Genomic DNA, 23,051 nt, shown 5'->3' with positions numbered 1-23,051 from the left:
CATGTCAAGCGACGAGGTCATCCAGAGAAAAATCGAAACAGAAAACAAAAACTTCGGAGACATTATTCAATACAACTTCTTAGAATCTTATGAACATTTGGTGTTGAAAACACTGGCTATGTTACAATGGGTTACATATCGTTGTAATCAAGCAAACTACTTCGTTAAGGTTGACGACGACGTTTTCTTGAACTATAACAATTTAGTTGAATTCTTAATTTCATCACCGAGAGAGCAATTATATCTAGGGGAAGTCAGAATTGGAACGGGGCCATCACATACCCAGACATACAAATGGTATACACCCAAGGAGATTTGGCCAGGTAACAAATACCCTCCATATATATCTGGACCATCTTACGTCATGTCTCTCGATGTAGCAATTGGCGCCAATAAATTGTCAGAAGAAGTCCGAATTTTCAAATGGGAGGATGTCTATGTTGGAACGTTGGTGGAGAAACTTGGCATCGCGCCATATCCGCACACTCACTACGACCTATATGGTATATATCGAACAGCCTGTACATTGCAAGCAGCCATCGTATCTCATCATTTTACAGCAGAAATGCATAGGAAGTATTGGGACTTGATTCAAAGTGATATCCACAAAGACGATTGCAAGGGGCCGTATTTGGAAAAGATTATGCCTAAATTTGAGATTCCCCGAAGCTACGCAATTAATGGAAAAGACGATATCATTGCAAACGAAAATTTCTGGACAAGTCATCCACATTGTAAATATTATGAAATGAACGGTGGTCCGGTATTTCTTGTCATTTTAGTGTTTACGTCACCTGGCAATTATGACAATCGACGTTACTCTCGGTTTACATGGGCAAATCAAGAACTTGTTCTCGGCAGACGAGTAATGGTTCAATTTGTATCACGTGACTCTGTCAAATCTAGCTATCATGAAACTCTACTTCACGAAGATGAACTTTATCGTGATCTTTTACTTTCTAGAATTCACGGCGAAGATAATATCACATTACAAACTGTCCAAGCCTTCGAATGGGTAACAAAACACTGCCAATCCGTGCAGTATATTATGAAAGTTGCAGACGATGTCTTCGTGAATGTTGAAAAAGTAGTCGACCATTTGATAGAGTCGCCATCGTACAATTATACAACTGGTTTTGTGCTACCTGGGATGCATCCTGTACGTGATCAAAATAGTAGGTGGTACGTCTCTAGAAATGATTGGTCTGAGGAGACATACCCGCCGTACTGTACAAATGATTTCTTGATCATGTCAACGGACGTTGTCAGTAGATTTGTGAAAAAGTCACTATCAAGTAAATTAGTCCCCCTTGGCGATGTGCACATCGGCATAACTCTTCATAAACTAGGCATAAAACCTGTACACAACAAAGCGTTTGACCCCAAAGGAGTTAGCGCTACGGGAGACACAAAGGGTGTGTGCGGACTACATTCAGTTTTGGCGGCAAAAGGTTTCACTGGGCAGACGATGTTATACATCAGTAGAAACATATTGGATGGAACATTTATGAATTGCGATCAGAACGACAGAGAACCAATTGCAGATAATTTTTTCCTGCCAATAAACCCACCGGCGAGAGAGATAGACATCACATTGAATGGAAAATTCACAAACCGTACAATAGTAAATAAACACAACTATCAATTTATAATTAATCACCCGGAACGGTGTGCGAGGCACGGTGCTGACCTTGCCTTATTCGTATTGGTTATCACATCGCCCAATGAAGAAAGTTTCCGTCACGCTATTCGCTCAGCATGGGCCAGTGACCATAGAATCGCAGGTGTGATTGTGGACTATATTTTCTTACTCGGCATGCCCCCAGCATCAGAAACTCATTACACACAAGAACTTATCCACACTGAAAATATCAAATATAGTGATATCGTCCAAGAAGATATTATTGATATGGACAATTTTCACAACCAGACTCTCAAAACTGTAATGGCTTTGAAGTGGGCTTCAGAGTATTGCCAAAATGCCAAATACTTGGTGAAAACTAAAGTTACTATGTACATGCAGACAACAAATATTATCAACTTTTTGAGGACATCTTTCTTTAAAGAAACTGACCTTGTTTTTGGGCACATCCTTCAAGAGTCAAAACCGATTCGTAATCCTAACAGCACCTTCTACACACCGATAGAAATATACCCGGATGACAGATATCCGCCATATCCAGAAGGTCGTGGTTATGTGATCTCATCAGATGTTGCGTACAAAACTTATGTGACGTCACTTTATGTTGCGTTGTTTCCATGGGAGGATGTGTACTTCGGTCTATTGTTGAAAGAACTGTCTATCTCGTCACATAGTCATTCCGATTTCCTCATCTATCCGGTCACAGATATCCCGGATGTATGCTACATGAGGAATTCATTCACTTGGAACGTTAACAGTCCACGAGCTATCACAAAATGTTATATGAAGCTACAGGCAAGTCTTAATGAAACTTGCTTTGAGAATAATTTGGTAAACCCAAACGACTATGACTTTACAATTATAAATGGCGACGTCTGTCAAAACACCACCAGTCACATCAACCTCGTTATCGTTGTTATGACGTCAGCGGCTAACTTTGGTCGTCGACGCGCCATACGAGAAACTTGGACACTGCAGCGAGAGTGGGGAGAGTTCCGACTACTGAATGTTTTCATGGTTGGAAAAACACACGACGACGATGTACAAAGAAAACTTATATTAGAACATGATTTCTATGGCGATATTGTGCAGTGTAATTTCCATGACACTTATGGTAACCTTACTTTAAAAACTGTCATGATGCTAAAATGGGTCAGTAAATACTGCAACAAAGCTGCTTACGTCATGAAAGTTGATGATGACGTATTCGTCAATATTGAAAACGTCATCACATCACTCCGCGATGCCCCAGACAGGGAGTACTCATGGGGTCGCACATATTACTTCCAAACACCAGTCAGAAATCCAAAACATAAAAATTACACACCTTTGGATCTTTGGCCAGAGCGACCTTTCCCGCCCTACAACGCAGGACCCTGTTACGTCATGTCCACCGATGTTGCAGACACACTTTACAGAGCATCATTTGATTCCAAACGGTTCGTGAACGAGGATGTATTTGTTGGCATTTTGTTGCAGAAAATAGGCGTGTATCCAATACGGGATATCCGATTCGATATTGCAGGGTCATTTCGAAGTTTATGTGAAATCAGGAAGCTTATTGCTACACACAAAGTACAGTCACATGATCTTTATAAGTTTTGGTATCGGTTATATGCTGAACACGATCTACTGTGCGATAAAAACGACCAACCGATCAGAAATTCTACCTTCTTCACTCCTAACGTTAACAACAATGCATCAATTTTCTTCCGCTTTCCAATTGATCGCCGTGGTTTCTGCGACGAAATCCGGTCACCAAACTCAGATTTATTGGTTCTTTTGATTGGAAGTGGCCCAGAAAATATAAACGAGAGAACTGCGATACGGAAAACCTGGGGGCGTACCTACCAGGATCAAAGTTTCAAGATTGTGCCATTGTTTTTTCTCGGTTCAACTAAAAATAGTACGACAACCTCATTGATTCAAAATGAAGCTAACACTTTCCACGATATCGTACAGGCGGATTTCCAAGATGGCACCTACAACACAACGCTGAAAACACTTTCTATGATTCAGTGGGCGGGACAATTTTGCCTCCATGCTACATACATCATGAAAACTGATGACGGAACGTTCCTACAATATCATAATATCATACGATATCTCCAGGACTCGGCCACAAGGACTAAACTTATTGCAGGTCGTGTTCTTCGTGGAACAGGGCCAGTCAGAGACCCCAAAAATGATTATTACACGCCAGAAAGTGCATGGCCACGGGCTGTGTTTCCTACCTACGTGGAAGGACCGACATATATTATGTCTATTGATGTAGTCAAAGAACTGAGTTTGGTTATTAATTCAACATCACCAATCGTATGGGAAGATGTCCATGTTGGTGTCCTCTTGGAGAAGATTGGCATCACTCCAACTGATGTACCAGGTTTTGATCTCGACGCTAAAGGGAGAGGGCGCTGTGAATACAGAGACTCAATTGTTACAAGATTTCTGACGTCACGACAAATGTACCGTTTTTGGCGGGAAAGTAGATATAACACAATATTTTGTTGAGAGAACATTTACATATGATTTCTTATTTAAATTATCTCTGCCAACTATATTGTTTAAAATTTAACCAAAGAAGCGTTATTGGTGCTGGCATTTTTTGTTGATTTTCTTGAACGTTCAGGTGAAGATACGTCTGATTATTTTAGGAGAGAGTAATTTTGTTCTCAATCGATTTTTGATTCATTGATTGTCAATGTATTCTCCCGTGTACTTAGAATAACAAACTGTGTAACCGAACATTTTTCGGTCAAAATCGATATTCATATAAAATACACATACATCGTGCAAAGTAAAACTTCTCAAAATTATCATAAAATGAAATGTTAGATACCAAAAAAATGCTTTTAAATTGAAAATTGAATTTCCCAGTTAAGAGGGTTCTAATACTTGCTAGACAAGATTTATCGTGTTTTTGTAATCAATTGTCACGTGTTCAGAGGACTGTCACGTTGTAATAATGCTGCGATTTAAAACAAATTGTAACCCTTCGCTGTATCTTCTGAAACTAGCTGGTCAATATTTATTTGACGTATATATTTTGCAATATCAATCAATCTCAGAACGCGAGAATCAATTCAGTAACATTCCACCAAATATAATGGTATGTTTCCGGTAACATGACAGACCCTGGTTTAAACACAGAGTCCACTGTCTATTGTTTGGTTTAACCTGCTGGCCCTAAACTTTATTCTGTATTCAAAAGGGTAAAAATGGTGACAATTTACTTCTTTTTTCGGGTAGATTAAAAAAAATAGATGTAAAATGATACTTTTTTTTATAAACAAAGTATCTCTGGTCAATTTTGTTTAAATACCTGTGAAGAGAAAGCAGGTCTTTTCAAGACAGTATGTTGAATTTATGAGTAAAGTACGTTTGTTTTACACATAACTGTCTTCATTTACATTTTAAAAACTATCTCTGACCAACGAGTATATTGTCTTCGGGTTGAAGCAATTTTTCACTAAATAAATAAATAAATAAATAAATAAATAAATAAATAAATCAGTAAGTAAATAAATCAATAAAATTACGATCTACCTTCCTTATTTTCTGAACTCATGTTATCGGAAACAAACATCTCTTTTATTTTTGCCTTTTAATAGAAGTTATAGAATTCAAGTTAAAGTACTGATATGTAGATAGGACATTCCTGACATTTATAGAATTAGCGTAATCACCGAGTATTATTAATTAGTAATTTAAGGAGATAGAATATAATCAATCAGTTCTCTCTCATTCAGTAGTAGAGAGACACGGTCCAGGCTGAACGTTTCTGTCAGGTTTGCTTGGTTTTTTTTACATTCATTGGTATGAGCACACTATTGCATTTTGGCAAACTTAATAAAGCAGACTGTAAAATCATTGCTGAGGCTTTCTTATCATGGGAAGAACGCCACCAACGGCTGAACACTGACTCGGTCTATAGAACTACCATACGCGGAAATAGCTAGAACATTTAGAATATTACTGTGATGGATTCAAGTGTTTTACACATATTTTAATTCAATTAATCATGGCTAGTGATAATCACCAAGCTGGCGAAGAAAATACAAGATTTTTTTTTTTATTTCTCCAAAGGTGGAAAATCAACCGAACAACTTAGAACCATAGCAGGTTGAAACAAAGGTGTCATGATTATATTCGTGTTATACATATCAAAATATGTTGTCATTATAATTTGTATGTGTTGCAAAATAGTACTGGAAACTACTATTTATATGAATGTATTGTTATATTTATGGTGTGTGAGCAGCTCTCATTCCACATTGCTGTAATAATGTATTTGTAAATATTTGGAAAAGAATGACAGATACTGAACTTAGAATTATTGAAATTATTTTGTTAGTCTTCTCTTGTCTGTCTGTCTGTCTGTCTGTCTGTCTGTCTGTCTGTCTGTCTGTCTATCAGTTCTATCATTGGCTGTGCATCTATACAACAATGTCGTTGCCATGGTGACCCAAGGATTTGTTAGTATATAAAGTAATATACTCTTTTGCTGAGTATTTACATAATGATTAGTAACGCTCCCTTCCGCCTCATTGTTTATGTTTTAAGCGGTGTCTCTTAAGAGATTTGTTGTATGTATGTATGTATGTATGTATGTATGTATGTATGTATGTACGTATGTGTGTGTGTGTGTATGTATGTATGTATGTATGTATGTACGTATGTATGTATGTGTGTGTGTGTGTGTATGTATGTATGTATGTATGTATGTATGTATGTATGTATGTGTGTGTGTGTGTGTGTGTGTGCGTGCGTGCGTGCGTGTGTGTGTGTGTGCGTGCGTGCGTTTGTTTGTTTGTATTATTGAGTGTGTGGCGTGCTTGATAAACCATATGCCCTTCTTCACCTCTCCAAGCCAACTCGGTCTGTTTAAATACAGAAAGAGACATCGTCGCCACCACCACCACCACCACCACCACCACCACTAGTCTGTAAGGTACGCCTTGACGGGGCGCCCTCACACATCGGTCAACCCCTCTCACCTCGGTGAGAGAGGAGGGCGGAATGACACGGCGTATCTTACAGTCGACACCACTACCACGTTATACGTATGTTGAAGGGTAAAGACCTTTACATAATTTCATTGATTATTCAATAGCTAATTCGTCCAGTGCATATTTTTCCTGTGAGACCGTATTGAAAGTAAGGATGTATAGAACAATCACAGATAAATGGATTTCCACTCCAGTGTCTACCTAGACTCTCTCACAGTCCTCAGAGCTTCGCTTTACTAAAATTAAAGCTAAACGAATTATTTTGTATGTACCGATACCAGTTGTATAACCGTACTCGAATATCCTTGTATTGTGCCATTCGTTGACATGTGACTGCGACGCTAGCGCTCCGTGTTGTCGCGGAAACAAGGAGCGTCGCAGTCGCACGTCAACGAATAGATATCTCTATATGGTCGATGAGGGCGCACAGTACGAGGTTATTCGAGTACGGTCATGGAGTATGTTATGTAGATGGTATCGGTATATACAAAATAATTCATTTAGCGTCAATTTTAGTAAAGCGAAGCTCCGAGGACTGTGAGAGAGTCTAGTGTCTACCTAGTCTATCAGCTAGCCCTCGGATGTTCTTCCGATAAAATACGACACACAGCCGAACAACGCTATCGAGGATGGTTCGGGCAAGCCCTCACATGCGACCTTCGTTCGCTTATAGTTATATCATCGAAAGAAAGCCCGAACGTCTAGCAGCAAGACTAGTGTCTACCCAGCCTTATCTTGAAAATGTTGATGATGAGAACATTTACTAGTGTAACATTGTCTGGCAAGCTGTTCTATGGATGGAAGACTCTATTTATAATATATGACACTAATTTCCCAGAGAGGGTGTTTAGTTGTAGTCGAGTATATAAGAGTGTCCAAGAGTACTCGAGTTAGTATCCAATGTGAGCAATGTAGATGAGAGTTTGTAGAGAGCATGAATTAACTTATAACGATCATGTCACATCGGGTTTGTTTATTTACATTTGTACGCATATTATAGTTTTCCTTCAAAATCGATTTGACAAGACATTTACAACAACTGTTTACAATGAAGTATACGCCTAGACAAATAACAGAAGTAGTTGTGAATAACGTCTGTTTTTTTAATTGGAAAAGGGGAAGATATAACTCGTCACAAACATATTCTAGCACAAGGGGCGCTATTCCTTGTCTTCGCCCTACCTACCTATATATACTATCTAAATACTAAGAGCGGGCCCGAGCGCCCATTAAACATTGTGCGCTATACACATATGTAATTGATAACACCTTCCTTGCCCTTGTTCCCATGGTATCAATCGTCATTGAATAGCTCTTACAATATTACAGCTAGAATTTTTTTCATATCGGAAAGTGTGTACACACAGCACATAGTTAATCAACACAAGTTCCACCCCCTCTCCTTGTTTATGTCGCCGTGTTCTGTCACGAAAGTACCAAGTCATGGGTGGTACTTCCATGGTTCTATAGATCCGATGACACTCTGTACAGACATACAGTTAAAGCTATCAATGACACATATCAGTGACACACACACACCCAGGTCGGGGAATGGCGAGTCACGGGAGGTCAATAACCTTTTGAAACGAAGGTTACATGCTGACACTAATGACCCGGTGATTTTTTCTTTGAGTAGACACACGTCTATTGATCTTTATAGTAAGAGCGATTGTAGACTTACTTGGAATATGCAGATTAAGATTCGTGGTGTCAGAAACACTTTTTACTTGCTTACTCGCGTGCTTACTTATTTACTTACATACTGACTGACTGACTGTCTGACTGACTGACTGACTGACTGACTGACTGACTGACTGACTGGCTGGCTGGCTGGTTTGTTTGTTTGTTTGCTCGCTCGCTCGCTTGCTCGCTCACGCACCCATTACCTATCTACCTACCTACATTGTATCTACCTATCTATCTACCTACCTACCTTCCTACCTACCTATCTGTACCAACCTACCAACCTACCTCTACCTACATACCTGTACCAACCTACCTACCTGCCTACCTCCCTACCTACTTACTTAAGTTACTTAAAGGCCAGTGATTTAATTCCAAGTTTTCGCATTAGTGTTATATTATCAGCCATAACGAGTAGATAGGATCATTCCTTTGTTCAAATTGTTCTATATATCTACCTGCCAATTGTTTCCACGCCTAAAGTTTCATCTTGACTTATTCAAACTGTGCCTTTGGACACCTAACTTCTTTGGCGGTGACACGCTAGATAAATCCACGGTATTAAGTACAATATATAATATTAAAGTATTCAGAAACATCATTTGCTCCAAGACAGCTGCCATTAATTTGATTCATATTTTTGTTGATATTCGTGAGCGCATAAATATCCACTTAAAATACACACATCTAGTGATTTAAACGTATCTAATAATTGTCTAGTTCATTAATCCCCATATCAAATTCTTGTCGAAATTCAACGAATTCTTCCCGTATTCAGTATTGCCTCCCCAACGACTGGATTGCTGAATTCATATCGGGCCGCTGTGCTAACAGCAATATGGTGTGTGAAAGTTTCAACTTCCGTACTTTTGTTGTAAGATTGCATGTAAGAATGAAAACAATATATACAATTTTAGTGGAAAAATATTAGTATCCCGATTAACATTACTGTGTTATTATGACAAAAGTAATGTAAATTTATATTCAAGTGGCGGGCTTTAAAAATAGTTTGTAATGTATTTTGACCTAATATAAATGCATTGTACAAAAAGTAGAATGGAATTCGTCATCAACTAAATTCTAATTGCACATGTCACGTATACTTCTCTATATCTATGTTAATACATTGGAAATGATAACATTTATAGACAAGTCTGTCTGTACATTTTCAAAATGTCCAAACAATATTTGACAATTCTACAATATATGTGAACCTTCAGAGTAACTCTGTTGTATAGAACGTAACACCTTGTTGTGGATTTGTTTCACTATTACCCGCAGGATGGTAGCTTGTTTACGGCGCTGTTGTCATACATAGTTGGCTGACCGTACCTCCCTAGCACCCGAATTAACATCTTGTCGTGATTACATTGTCAAAACTGATAATAACAAATTTAATGTATATATATATATATATATATATATATATATATATATATATATATATATATATATATATACATTAAATTTGTTATTATCAGTTTTGACAATGTAATCACGACAAGATGTTAATTCGGGTGCTAGGGGGGTACGGTCAGCCAACTATGTATGACAACCAGGTTATACATACCAGGTTATACATACAAGTATACTCTATCCTGTTATATATATATATATATATATATATATATATATATATATATATATATATATATATATATATATATATATATAACAGGATAGAGTATACTTGTATGTATAACCTGGTGTTATATTTTAATGATTGGAGATAAATAACAAATGTAGTAATTAAGCTGAAATTAATTTGATCTATATTAAAATATAGGCATATAGTTGCACATTTAATGACTCCTAAAAAATAATATCATAATGATCGTTGACACTTTGCTTTGCATTGTTATTAGCTATTGATATGATGTGCTCCAAACACGTTTCCCTTTTACAATAACAACCATGCAACCATGGTAATGAACATACCAATGTTGTCTTAAATTATGGGTTAGGGTTAGGATTAGGTGTACAATAATATCAGCCCATATCATAAAATCGCTGCTGACAAACATACAGGGAAGTTATTGTTAGTTCATTGTGATTTGAGGAGAGAAGTGGGTCTCACGGGAGTAAAACGGGAACAGTTGGGTAAGGTATTAGGGATAATGTTGACCTCGGTCCAGACAATATTTGGAGTTTACCCATCCAGTGTATGGGAGTTAACCCCCCGGGGGGGGGGGACTACTCCTCTTATTTGAGTATACATATATGTGCCGTCCTTGGCCCTTTGAGGTGTGTTTTCTATCTAGCTCTTTGGTCTAAAATGGGGTCTGTCTTTTTCTAGCTGAAGAGTTTAAAATAGGGTCCACTTTGCATTATTTTTTATTTTCCTTGGTCTAAAATGTGGTCCATTGTTTTTTACCAAATCTTAATTACCCAAACTTTTGCCTCCTAAGGAAATGTATTTTGTCTAAACTTTCATCTTTTTAAAAACCTGTAATGGTCTAAAACGGGATATTGATTTTTGGTCAAAGTGGGTCTAAAATGGGGTCTGGGTTTTCCAGCGCTGGCCACACACCCTACCAGAGCTGGCCATTGGTACCGTTCCCGGAGAGTTAACATTCTCGGCTTAAACTTCCGCTCAGCCAGTGAGATCCAAACACAGTACCTGGTATTGATTAATGCAGTGCTTTCACATAAAGTTATTGTGGTGGTAGTAGTTGGAAAATAACCATTGCCTTTTAAACTTTCGGGCCGGTGGCAAGAGTGGGATTAAGTCCTTTAAACCATTGATTCTGTTCTAGTGTCACATTTTCATGTCCGACAGCATTACAATAATGTGTTTGAAATATTGTAAAGGAGGGGGGGGGGAGGGGGTTATATTGTAGAGAATGAAATTTGCGGGGATGGTCACGTTTTACACAAGAGCCCGGGCCTGATTACCCCCGCCCCCCCCCCTTGTAACTGTTGCAGGCTCCCTAAATTTACAGGATAACGTTAATAGCAAACAGACAAGATTTACGTTGGAATCATTGTTGACGTGTGACATGAACTATAGCCTCAACACTACTGCTTCTTGCATTAAAGTAGTCTGCATTTTTGTATGTGCAATAGACGCCAAGAGGATGACGTCATATGTACTGTATATTCAAGATGTCATTGTTGGATCGTACTACGTACAGGCATCCAGGAGTGTCAATAACCCATGGCCCAGACTGAGAATGTTGACCTTTAACTTTTACAATATAAAAACCGTAAGTGATCGACCGATCATGCCACTAACTGATAACTGTCTAGTATTAAGACACAGTCAGTCGACAACTACAATCATGTAAAATGTGTCTGACCACATTACGGTTCTGAGATTTTATAATTTACTCGACAATAAGGTGAATTCTATTTTTGATGGGCGTTTGTCATATTGTATGACCTAATAATCGTAGGTTAATATTTCAACAAAACGGCTGGATTGCCGGATCAACAATTTTTATAATCACTAACCCGGCGGTAAAACAAATAGCCCCGGACCAGTGGGACAGTGTTTATTTTGAACGCTGGATATATATCAATTATACGTTTGTGACATCCTAGAATAGAATATTTTCATCCTAGTATAGAATATTATCATCCTGGAATAGAATATTATCATCCTAGAATAGAATAGAATATTATCATCCTAGTATAGAATATTATCATCCTAGTATAGAATATTATCATCCTAGAATAGAATATTATCATCCTAGTATAGAATATTATCATCCTGGAATAGAATATTATCATCCTAGAATAGAATAGAATATTATCATCCTAGTATAGAATATTATCATCCTAGTATAAAATATTATCATCCTAGTATAGAATATTATCATCCTGGTATAGAATATTAGCTCACAACTGACTGTGATTAAAACACATATTATCTGAACTCCGATTATCCGAAATGTTCACTCATCCGAACGTGTATGTCCACCGAAGTTCTAACAGGGATGTATGTTCAATACAAGTTCTAAGCTTAATATTGATATTTCCCCGTGTCCGACGATCAGTCGCCTTATTTTCATGAACGATGTACAATAGCGATGCATGTATGTATGTATGTATGTATGTATGTATGTATGTATGTATGTATGTATGTATGTATGTATGTATGTATGTATGTATGTATGTATGTATGTATGTATATATGTATGTGTGTGTATGTATGTATGTATGTATGTATGTATGTATGTATGTATGTATGTATGTATGTATGTATGTATGTATGTATGTATGTATGTATGTATGTAATGTATGTAATGTATGTATGTATGTATGTATGTATGTATGTATGTATGTATGTAATGTATGTAATGTATGTAATGTATGTATGTATGTATGTATGTATGTATGTATGTATGTAATGTATGTATGTATGTATGTATGTATGTATGTATGTATGTATGTATGTATGTATGTATGTATGTATGTATGTATGTATGTATGTATGTAATGTATGTATGTATGTATGTATGTATGTATGTATGTATGTAATGTATGTATGTATGTATGTATGTATGTATGTATGTATGTATGTATGTATGTATGTATGTATGTATGTATGCATGCATGCATGCATGCATGCATGTATGCATGTATGTATGTATGTATGTATGTATGTATGTATGTATGTATGTATGTATGTATGTATGTATGCATGTCAAATGTCGCTAGTTTCTATATACATGTAATTCTCAGTTTCAGATGCCAATGATTACATAGTTCAGGGAATGGGCCAGCACGGGGTATTGTGAGTAATTTGAGCTGAGTGTGAACATAGTATCGTGATTCCTATGTATTTATATCGCTTGCAGACTTGAAATGAATATGTAATCACTATAGTAATGGCTGGTTTTTTCAACAGCATTATCCCTACGATTCCGTCAAATAGTTCAGTTGCCATGACTACTTAGTTTGCTATAGATTTTTTTTGTGATCAAATCTGTTTCAGTTTACTAAGTACAATAACATGTGTAATTCATTATATGAAACTAAAATAACCCAGTAAAAAGTTCAAGATCTGATCCATGACCCTTGAACTTGTGGGTTTTCAAGTAGCCATTACATATGTTCATTGAATCCATGACCTCAACGACGACGACGACGACGACGACGACGACGCTGACGTAGGCAGGCTTTCAAACCCCAAGATAATCTGACGAGAACACCCAGGCTTGAATGCAAGCTGTGTCGTTTTAAGGACGTCAATTGCAAGGATATTTTCTTGATTGAAGGTGTAAATTCTTGACACATTTTCTTCTGAACATGCTAAGGTTACTGTAAAACTAAAATGTACTTACAGTGAGTTGAAATAGTGGTGATTGTCAGTAACTTTGCCATGTGACATGTGATATCTATGGCCGCGTAAACAGCAACTTCTAATCCGTGTTACATCTTTCATCATAACTGGACAATTTCGAAGTCTTGCCCCGAGCACCAATTTCGTCATTGGGGGCGCCCTTTTGGCTTATCTTTACCTGGCGCTTTTATACTACAAAGCGTGGATGGGTGTGTGTGTGTGTGGGGGGGGGGGGGGGTTACCGGTAGCCAACTCCCAATTTTATAGCCATTATATTGTCTAAAGGTCAACCACACACAATAGACCAAGCACAATTCATAATGTGACATATTCTAAAAACAAGTCCACCATGTTATTTTAATCACATGTAGCAATGATGTCTTTAATCTCATCATTTCTCACGCGTCTTTGGAACGACAATATACAAATATCAACCTGAGAAAAGGACCGATAAGATGTGAATTCTGACGTCATGCCCCCTTCCGGGGCCCCGTTCTAGACTCTTCCATTTGAACAAAAGAATTCGCTTTAGACCAAAGGCTTCCTCTAGAAAACATATCACAAAGGTAATACAGCTACATGTATCACCAATTAGGGGCGGAAGCCCCCCCCCCCCTCCAGCAGGCCACTGTGCACATACTACATTTTCGGATAGGGGCCTCAAAATACCATCTCAGACAAGCATGATATGTTTTCATATATTTATTATAAAATAGTTGTAATATTAACAAGAGAGTTCTCATATAAGATGACATACAATTGATTGATGTCAAAAATACAGCATTAATTGGCCAAACGACCTAGTTCAGTAAACTGTTATACCGCCCTGCAAACAAACCAAGTGAAAGAAATCCTCGACAAGCTTAAGTGGCAATTGCGTAGATCATTCGCACCGACACAGTGATGACGTCACGATACTCTTGGTCATCAGTACAGGTAGGACTATGATTGTAGGGTATTAGAAATACAAAACGCCACTGTCGATATAACCTTAGACCTCTGCAGGTAACATATTTCATAAACGTAGCTCTGATATATGGTTCCATGTTTTGAAATATAATATAAACATCACATATATATATATATTATAAATAGAAACTGTACAGATATTTACATATGTATAGAGGACTCAGAGTTCTTTCTACAATTGAGTTCTTCAAGGACGCTTATGAAAAAAATGAAATGTCAATTTTGAGTTGGTTATTCTTTAAGACTTTTTCAAGCCATGATATCAGTTTAAGTATAAAACTCTATATCTGGGCAGTTAGTAGTTGTGTCTCACAGGTTATAGCCTACGTTTCCAGTACATGTACAGGCATACTTCTCAGGGAAATCCATACTCCTCGCTAAATCTGTTTTGTTCTCAACTTTTTCATGTGTTAAAAGTACTTGTATGAGACGTGCAAGTTTGTTCTTTTTCCCTTTAGACAAACGTTATTAAACTATATTACAGGTGCATGCTTTTAATTTACAACCCAATTTTCGTACCAGTACTACAAGAACCTTACATCTAAAGGTCTTATATTCTCTGTCGTGTTGTCAGTAAGTACATATATACAATTGCAACCTTATCTCATTTGCTAGTGGTGACTGTTTAGCATTACACTTTTATAGCCTTTCTATTACAGTTTTACATTAACAATTTGATTGTATCACACATATGTATCTGTTCCTATTTTTCTAGTAAAAGCTAAGGAGCTTTTCACCACCTCTTGCTTTGGAGCTTCTTGCACTAGATTTTCCTCACTGAGGTTATTGCGTCCCCCAGGACGGTATCGCATTGGCAACGAATGTCTACGTTGTATTGAATTCCTACTAAAACGCGATGATATGCTGGCCACTGATCGCATGGAAATCCTGCTAGCCGTGGAACGAAAACTGGAAGTCCTACTGTGCTGGTGTCCACAGCTGCAACTACAATACGGATCATCTATGTCTGATATAGAACCTGTATGTCCATGCGAACGAGGTGGGTAGCCTCGTTCGAAGCTTGGGTTTTGGTAAGTACAAGTAAAAGGTATGCTTATCATGGAATCTGCATCAGCCTCTGACAGACGATAACAATCTCTCAGCGTATCTGTCAACTGTTTCTGCATTGCTATACACAGACAAGGGCCTCCGCCTTAATCGATTCAAATCACGTGATATCGAATCTCGCAAGTCCGATGATATATTTTTAGCTTTATGCAAATCATCTGCGATTGAATTTCGTACTTCGGTAAATTGTTTCCAACTTTTCATTGACATTACGCTTCTATCACTACGAATACTTGATCGATCACGTGGTTTCCTCCTAAACCAATCGAATGGGATCTTTTCAAAGGATAGCCTCCTTCGCGAATCTGTCCTCTGTGTCGTTGGATTTGAGTTTGACCTCTGACCTTTGTTAACACTTTCGTGGTCAATGTCATCCTGTGTACTTGATGACGACATGTCTGCGTCACATCCACTGTCTTGTCGATTTTCTTGCTCGATTTCAATTTTCATTAACTTTTCTCTGGCAGTGTCCACATGTCGCTGTAAAGTTTTGATTGTTTCTTCTTTCTGTATAATAAATCAATTTAGCATGAATCAATTATTTAAGAATTACTCTAGTTTGAACCATTGTTATTTGATTTCTATTTGTATTATATAAAGCATCTGACATGTTACTTCACAACGACAGCGTGTTCACTATTTGTGGTGAGATACATTGATTCATTGGTTTTCAAGAGAGAGAGAGAGAGAGAGAGAGAGAGAGAGAGAGAGAGAGAGAGAGAGAGAGAGAGAGAGAGAGAGAGAGAGAGAGAGAGAGAGAGAGAGAGAGAGAGACAGACAGACAGACAGACAGACAGACAGACAGACAGAGACAGAGACAGAGACAGAGACAGACAGACAGACAGACAGACAGAGGGGAGACAGACACACAAATACATACATACATACATACATACATACATACATACATACATACATACATACATACATACATACATACATACATACATACATACATGTAGTGGAATTCTTATACATAGGCTTTGTGGAGTAAGCAGTGATAGACGGACTACATAAATAGTGTTAATGGAATTCTCCATGTACTTTAACATAGCCTTTGTAGAATTCAGAGATAGCCATGGGGTTGCATACTTCGGCTAAGCGTATTATGGGATAGGTATGGACTACATACATAGGCTTAGGGAGTTGTTATATAGGTCACACTGACCTCGGCTAAAGCTTTCTTGAGTTGTGTGTTTTCAGCTGATAACATTAAATAATCTTCTTCAATCCTATCTACAGAGCTGTTTTGTGACGTAGCCAGGTATGACGTAGTAATGGAACGTGATAGGTCTGCAGATGACGTATTTTTCCATGCATAAATCTGTAATGAATACATATAAAAAATGTTATACTTAGTGGTTGAATAACCCTGTCATTACCACATTATGCCCCAGTAACTCTCGAGTTCGGTGAACACCCTCAAATTAATCTGGTTCCAGGTTTATTAGTCTGAGACGAGCAGATGTGTTTGAATCTGTACTTTTACGAGAAAAGAGTTAATCTGCAGATCTCAGGGGTCAAGAGATCTTCAGATTCCAACCCAAAGGATAGTTTCTACTGGTTTAGACCAAGGGCAACAGCGTGCCTGCCATGTTTGCAAAATAAGGTCACCTAGTTCACTCAGACTGTACTCACATACAAACAGTGCTTATCTGTTTGTTAAATTAAAGTACAGCTTACACGAAAAGTGCAGTGACACTAGTGGGTAACCCTCATCAACACCGGCTGAAGATTGGCATTTTCGCAAACGTTCAAGACAAGTCTCGTGCTCTTTATGTACCACATATATCACCATCAGCTTACCGAAATTTGTTTATATGATCTTTGTGGTGTCAAAAATAGGAACAATGTAAAGTAGCTAAATGAACCCCCCCCCCCACCTATGTAATTTATGATGAAAAGTATGCTTGCTAATCATGATCCGATAAACTTGTAGCCTTAGTCTAGTGTATACGTGACATCAAGTATCAAGACCCCTCTCTTCACCCCCCTCTGGTCCCTCCCTCTCTCCCCCCCTTCCCCCCCCCCTCTCTCTCTCTCTCTCTCTCTCTCTCTCTCTCTCTCTCTCTCTCTCTCTCTCTCTCTCTCTCTCTCTCTCTCTCTCTCTCTCTCTCTCTCTCTCTCTCTCTCTCTCTCTCTCTAGGGTGAAGATCTAGAGGCGATTCGATATCACCATTAGCACCTAGACCCAGTGTAATAAACCTGACATTGACCTCGTCATAATCGTTCAATCACGTGCACTCGTGCCAATAGATTTGAAACTTTGATAGTTCCTCAGTTGATGTATTACTTCAGAGTGTACACGTGAATACTTCTATGATACTGTAGTTAAAATTCAACGGAAAAATACTATGCCACTAATTGGCTTGTGATAGACACGTTTTCAGTAAGCTTTCTGCTATAATAAATTTTCAAATAAAATGTCAAGATGGCTGACTTTGGACTCTGTAATCAAAGATTTTAATCTCAGTTTGTGCGGAACATAAAAAAGATTGTCATACGAAGGGGTTACCAACACGACTTTGACAAAACGCGTTATCCAAATTCTAATCAGTTGAGGTCTTAATTAGGTAAATAAGAATTGGTACTATCCCAAGTGCGTTGAGTTAATTTCTGTATGGCCTGAAGTGGAATGAATATTAAAAATCTCTTTCAAAAGCATCTACTTCATACATGGGCAAATGCATGCCATAGGTAGCTAAATAGTATGAAGTCTGGGCAAAAAAAAGACATTACCTTGTAAAGTGAGCTATTAGCAAGTTAAGATAGACACAAACTAAAACTATTTTTTACCGCATTTGGTAGATCAAACAAGCGGGTAATGGTGATGCCTTAGTTAACTATACACATTTACATATAATAACACAGTACATCAGGATGGTGTAAATATTGCATAAGCTTGAATATGTGGGCATTATAGGAAAACTTGCAGTCAGAGATGCCACCCCTCTGTGAGTGTAATTCCATTGCAAAGGTAGCTTATATTAAAATGATACAACAATAGGTTTTTGTTTGTTTGTTTGTTTGTTTGTTTGTTTGTTTGTGTCTGTCTTACTTTTCTCATAGCTCACTTTCCCTAGTAGTAGTATACTTTTCTCATATCTTGCTTTCCATAGTAGTTGCAAACTTGTAAACAAAACACTTACTTTAGGTATATTCTGCATCAGTAATACTTCTGTGGTACACACCAGTATAACAGTTGACACGCATGCGTACCACGCATTTGGCCATGCAACCAATATTGTTGACAGACCCGTTACTATGGCAGCCAAGATGACGCACGTATACACACTGATGATAATACTTTTTGCATCGTTCATAGAGGGCAGTGTGACGTTCCTAGTAGCCCATGATAGGTAGGTACCAAAGAGGAGAAGACCAGCTTTGTAAAAGTAAATTAGAATAATCCAGACATATGTGTAGTTGGATTGGCATACTTGGATAACTATCAACTCATCCGGTGCCGATGGTGGATCTGCATATTTTCGAGGCCCCTGTAAAATAGTCAATGTGTCAATGTCTAGAAACATTGCATAGATATAGACAGGGACGCAGTATAAGGCGACAGTTATCACGTAATGGACGAAATGTGGTTCATTCAATTGTTTAAGTTATGCTAGGTACACATCCCTATACAGCAATGCCGTCTAGCTATTTCAAACTTAATAATTTTATGCAGATTTTACGGAGAATTGTACGAAGAATCAAAGCTAATTGTTCAGTATTTTTCTTCCTAATCACTGACTGTTGCATATATGTTACATTCTTGACAGAGGACAATTCCACTGCAGGTTCGATCCTCGTCGCTGTCGTTTTTGTTTGTTACTGAATGGCTAAACTCATATGGCCAGATCTGAATAACAACTGTGCCCAACTCATCCCAGCCGTATAACTGGGAACCTGGTAGGATAGAGTTTGTAATGTGAATGATTTACGTGTACGCTTAAAGAGGCTGCAATGGACGGTATGCTCCTCAGAGAGTCCAGCAAATATATGTATAATGGGCCGTTGTGCCGCTACGTGTATACATATAAGTAATTGTAAAGCACTTTGGGCACAGAGTAGGAAAGCAAGCAAAACAAACAAACTAAACAACATAAGCCAATGATATGCTAAACAAAATAAGCAATACTTACAAGTTTCACCTCTGTTATGTATTTCTCGCATTGTATTGGGTCAAATCCCTGCCAAAATGCTAGGATTGTTATGTCCACCATTAGCATCAAAAACACCATGAGTAACAATTTATCATCACGGATAACCTAAACAAACAATAAAATAATTTAACTACATTACATAGTTAAACGAAATACACGATTTCCAACATAGTTGTATATAAAAAGGAAAGAGTAATAAATGGGGGGGGGGGTGGAATTATAAAGAAGGGCAGGCTAGATATGTGAAAGGGGAGTAAGTTTACAATAAACACAAAATAAGAATCCAAAGGAAATACATAATACTACAGTGACAATTAATTCAATGTACATTATACTATTATTATATGCACGAGCCGAGTTGATCAAAAAATATAGAAATAAATTCTGGTCGTTCTACGTCACGACAACGCGCGTCTATGTCACGACAACGTGTGTCTACGTCACTGGTTCTGCTGTGTTCGAAATATGAGTCAAAACGTTCAAAATTGCCAGTTTTTTTTCGATTTTTCTTTGATGTTACTGGAGTATGTTATTCTCCAATATTTTTCTTTATTCAGCCGGAGAATAGTGGTGACCAATGGGTTATCACTACTCGTCTAGCTACTCGTAATGTCAAAACTCCCTTAGGTCACTCGTGTTGTCCTTGGCTGAACCATGGGTGGAGGGTCTGTGGCTGAACGGAGAAAAATATTTGGGGAATAACATAAGTATTTATTCAGGGTAAAGAAATGATATGTAAAACTAGTCAGGAATAGTTATCTCTGACGTCAGAATATGGGTAATTCGTTAGCACCTTTCCTGGGATGGTAACTTTTTTTCATAATTTTTATAATCTAACGAGTCATCTCTCAAATTTACGGACACTAAAATTGGTAATGTAATGCAACAAATGATATCTCACCGTTCTCTTGATGGGGGCCCTTGTAAATATTCTATACACTCTCCAACTTTTACTAAATATAGATCCATACACCAATGTGAAGCCAATCACAATGAGCCACGTACGTACCTGAAATCAAGACATATTTACATTTTACGTTTTCTAATTATTAAATTATCCAAGTCGTTATGTTATACGTATGTTGAATTGATTTATCACGTGACATATTTTCTATGACTGACAATGTTATTGAAAATCAGATCATTTAACATGAGGCTTTGAATAGAATGGTGTAAACTATTCGCTTTTACGCTCTGTCTGTCAGTCTCTCTCTCTCTCTGTCTCTGTCTCTGTCTGTCTATCTGTATGTATGTATGTATGTATGTATGTATGTATGTATGTATGTATGTATGTGTGTCTGTCTGTCTGTCTGTCTGTCTGTCTGTCTGTCTGTCTGTCTGTCTGTCTGTCTGTCTGTCTGTCTGTCTCTCTCTCTCTCTCTCTCTCTCGCTCTATTATTCAACATCATAAGGTTTACTCACCTGGCAGAATATTGAGGCAATTGTGACGTCACCAGTTATACCGAAATCTAACCCAAATAGTATGGCACAGAAAAATAATATAGCGCCCCCAATTGTTATCAGAACATTGATGTTTGGACTTGACATTTTTATCATTCTGCAATAAAATAGAAAATATTTAATTTGACGATATTCAATTCATAATAAACGCTGTACACTATTGGCTTTTGTGACATATGTATGTACCATAATAATCATCCGATTCTCCCTAAAAAATATTTTAAATTATACACTTCTTATATTTACAACATAAATTTATGGCCCTTTCAATATATATATATTAGATAACAATTCACTCGACGAGAAGTTTTAATATTTCACTGAACTACACTTTTGTACCTAAAAGTCTTCTTACCCTTTTGAGACAAGATCTGACATGTTTTTCTATGGTAACATTTTTTCCCGTCTACAAACATTTGCAATATTAACTAGATAGTAATCATACTGTTCTCACACAGTTTCTTATATAGCATCTTTCTTTAAAACATCTCTTGCTTATAGAGTGTCTTCAATTTCGTGTAGATCCTCTTTCTTAGGCCAAAAAAAGTTGTTTGGTTCCGGTTACCCGACCCCACCTAGTTTTTCACGCCGACCATAAACTTTTGTTGAAATATTCGACAAAAACAATAAGAAAATTGTGAAGTCTCGCAAGGCCAATAACACAGATACCATATAGAAATTAACAGACGGAAAACATAACTACCTAAACTTGACACTCACATATGGAAAAATAAATAGATTAATGAATTTAAAAAAAGAATACCTACCCCCACCTATTTTAAAATTGAATGTAATCGGAACCACACAATTTCTTTTTACACCTTGTAGTGTCTTAGATCGGACATGGTATTGCTATGGCAACATTCCTCAATTTACGCTTGTATATCCAATTAATATCGACTAGCATATTTGATAATTTGATAAATGCATATATATCATATCATACAGGTTATAATTATCTATACTTCTGTTAACAGTGAATTCATCATATTACATACCTATCATTTTTATGAAGCAGGTTAAATATTAAAAATGAAATTGTCATGGCGAAACCAAGTGTTGCACAAACACAAACAACGATGAAAATGCCGAGTGATATTGTCCTTGTTTCCATAGTAACGGGAAGCGTGGTTGTCATGGTGACGTCAATAATTTCTTCATGTTGTACTGTGTTGGTTACGATGGGTGTGTCTGTTAGGTTGGTGTAATTGTTTGGCGTCATCTTGGGCTGCTGCAAATAATAAAATAGTTTGATTTATGTTATAATCTATTTGTCTGATGTTTCGATTTGTATAACTAGTATACTAAGGGAATGGTATTGCGGTGCGTATAGAGCGAGAACATGGAAGAGTGTGATAGGTGCATTTAACAGAGGCGGTGGTGGTGGTGGTGGTGATTATGATGATGATGATGATGATGATGATGATGATGATGATGGTGGTGATGGTGATGGTGATGATGATGATGATGATGATGATGATGATGATGATGATGATTGGGAGAGTGATAGTAGTACAGCTGCTGATGGTGGTGGTGGTGGTGGTGGTGATGGTGTTGGTGCTGATGGTGGTGTTGGTGGTGGTGATGATAAGGAGGAGGGTGTTAGTAGTGGTGGTGATTATGGTGGTGGTGATGATGATGATGATGATGATGATGATGATGATGATGATGATGATGATGATGATGATGATGGGATGGTGCTGGTGCTGGTGAGGAGGAAAAGGGGTGGTGGTAGTGGTGGTGGTAGTAGTAGTGGTAGTGGTGGTGTGTTG

At 37.6% G+C, this 23,051-nt stretch overlaps 1 protein-coding gene and 1 long non-coding RNA gene across 2 annotated transcripts in view; both read right to left on the bottom strand.

Moving 5' to 3' along the window:
* LOC144439689 (uncharacterized) overlaps positions 1 to 13,679 on the bottom strand; it is a 40,835-nt gene extending 27,156 nt beyond the window's left edge. Inside the window, exon 1 of the long non-coding RNA XR_013481138.1 lies at positions 13,623 to 13,679. This is a non-coding gene — a long non-coding RNA (uncharacterized LOC144439689). The remainder of the gene's footprint in view (positions 1 to 13,622) is intronic.
* A 2,387-nt stretch (positions 13,680 to 16,066) lies between these two features.
* On the bottom strand, positions 16,067 to 22,501 carry LOC144439977 (gamma-aminobutyric acid type B receptor subunit 2-like). Its single transcript, XM_078129206.1, has 7 exons — positions 22,278 to 22,501; positions 21,241 to 21,376; positions 20,720 to 20,827; positions 19,798 to 19,923; positions 18,808 to 19,155; positions 16,791 to 16,982; positions 16,067 to 16,165 (listed from the first exon to the last, which is right to left on the bottom strand). The coding sequence occupies exons 1-6, from the start codon at positions 22,499 to 22,501 to the stop codon at positions 16,797 to 16,799; spliced, it is 1,128 nt and encodes a 375-aa protein (XP_077985332.1). The 3' UTR covers positions 16,067 to 16,165; positions 16,791 to 16,796.
* Positions 22,502 to 23,051: the final 550 nt, after the last annotated feature.

This window comes from Glandiceps talaboti, chromosome 9 (genome assembly GCF_964340395.1).
Source record: "Glandiceps talaboti chromosome 9, keGlaTala1.1, whole genome shotgun sequence".
In the NCBI taxonomy this organism is placed as follows: Eukaryota; Metazoa; Hemichordata; class Enteropneusta; family Spengelidae; genus Glandiceps; species Glandiceps talaboti.
Note: the sequence above shows the minus strand (reverse complement) of the source record. Positions and strands in the feature narration are given on the sequence as shown.

What these genes read in the sequence shown, in the direction of transcription:
- LOC144439977 (XM_078129206.1), bottom strand. Translation starts at nt 22,501, where the DNA reads ATGACGCCAAACAATTACACCAACCTAACAGACACACCCATCGTAACC. An exon ending in TTGCCTCAATATTCTGCCAG is followed by an intron (nt 20,828 to 21,240) that starts GTGAGTAAACCT and finishes TCTTGATTTCAG; the next exon opens with GTACGTACGTGGCTCATTGT. An exon ending in TGATGCAGAATATACCTAAA is followed by an intron (nt 16,983 to 18,807) that starts GTAAGTGTTTTG and finishes TATTCATTACAG; the next exon opens with ATTTATGCATGGAAAAATAC.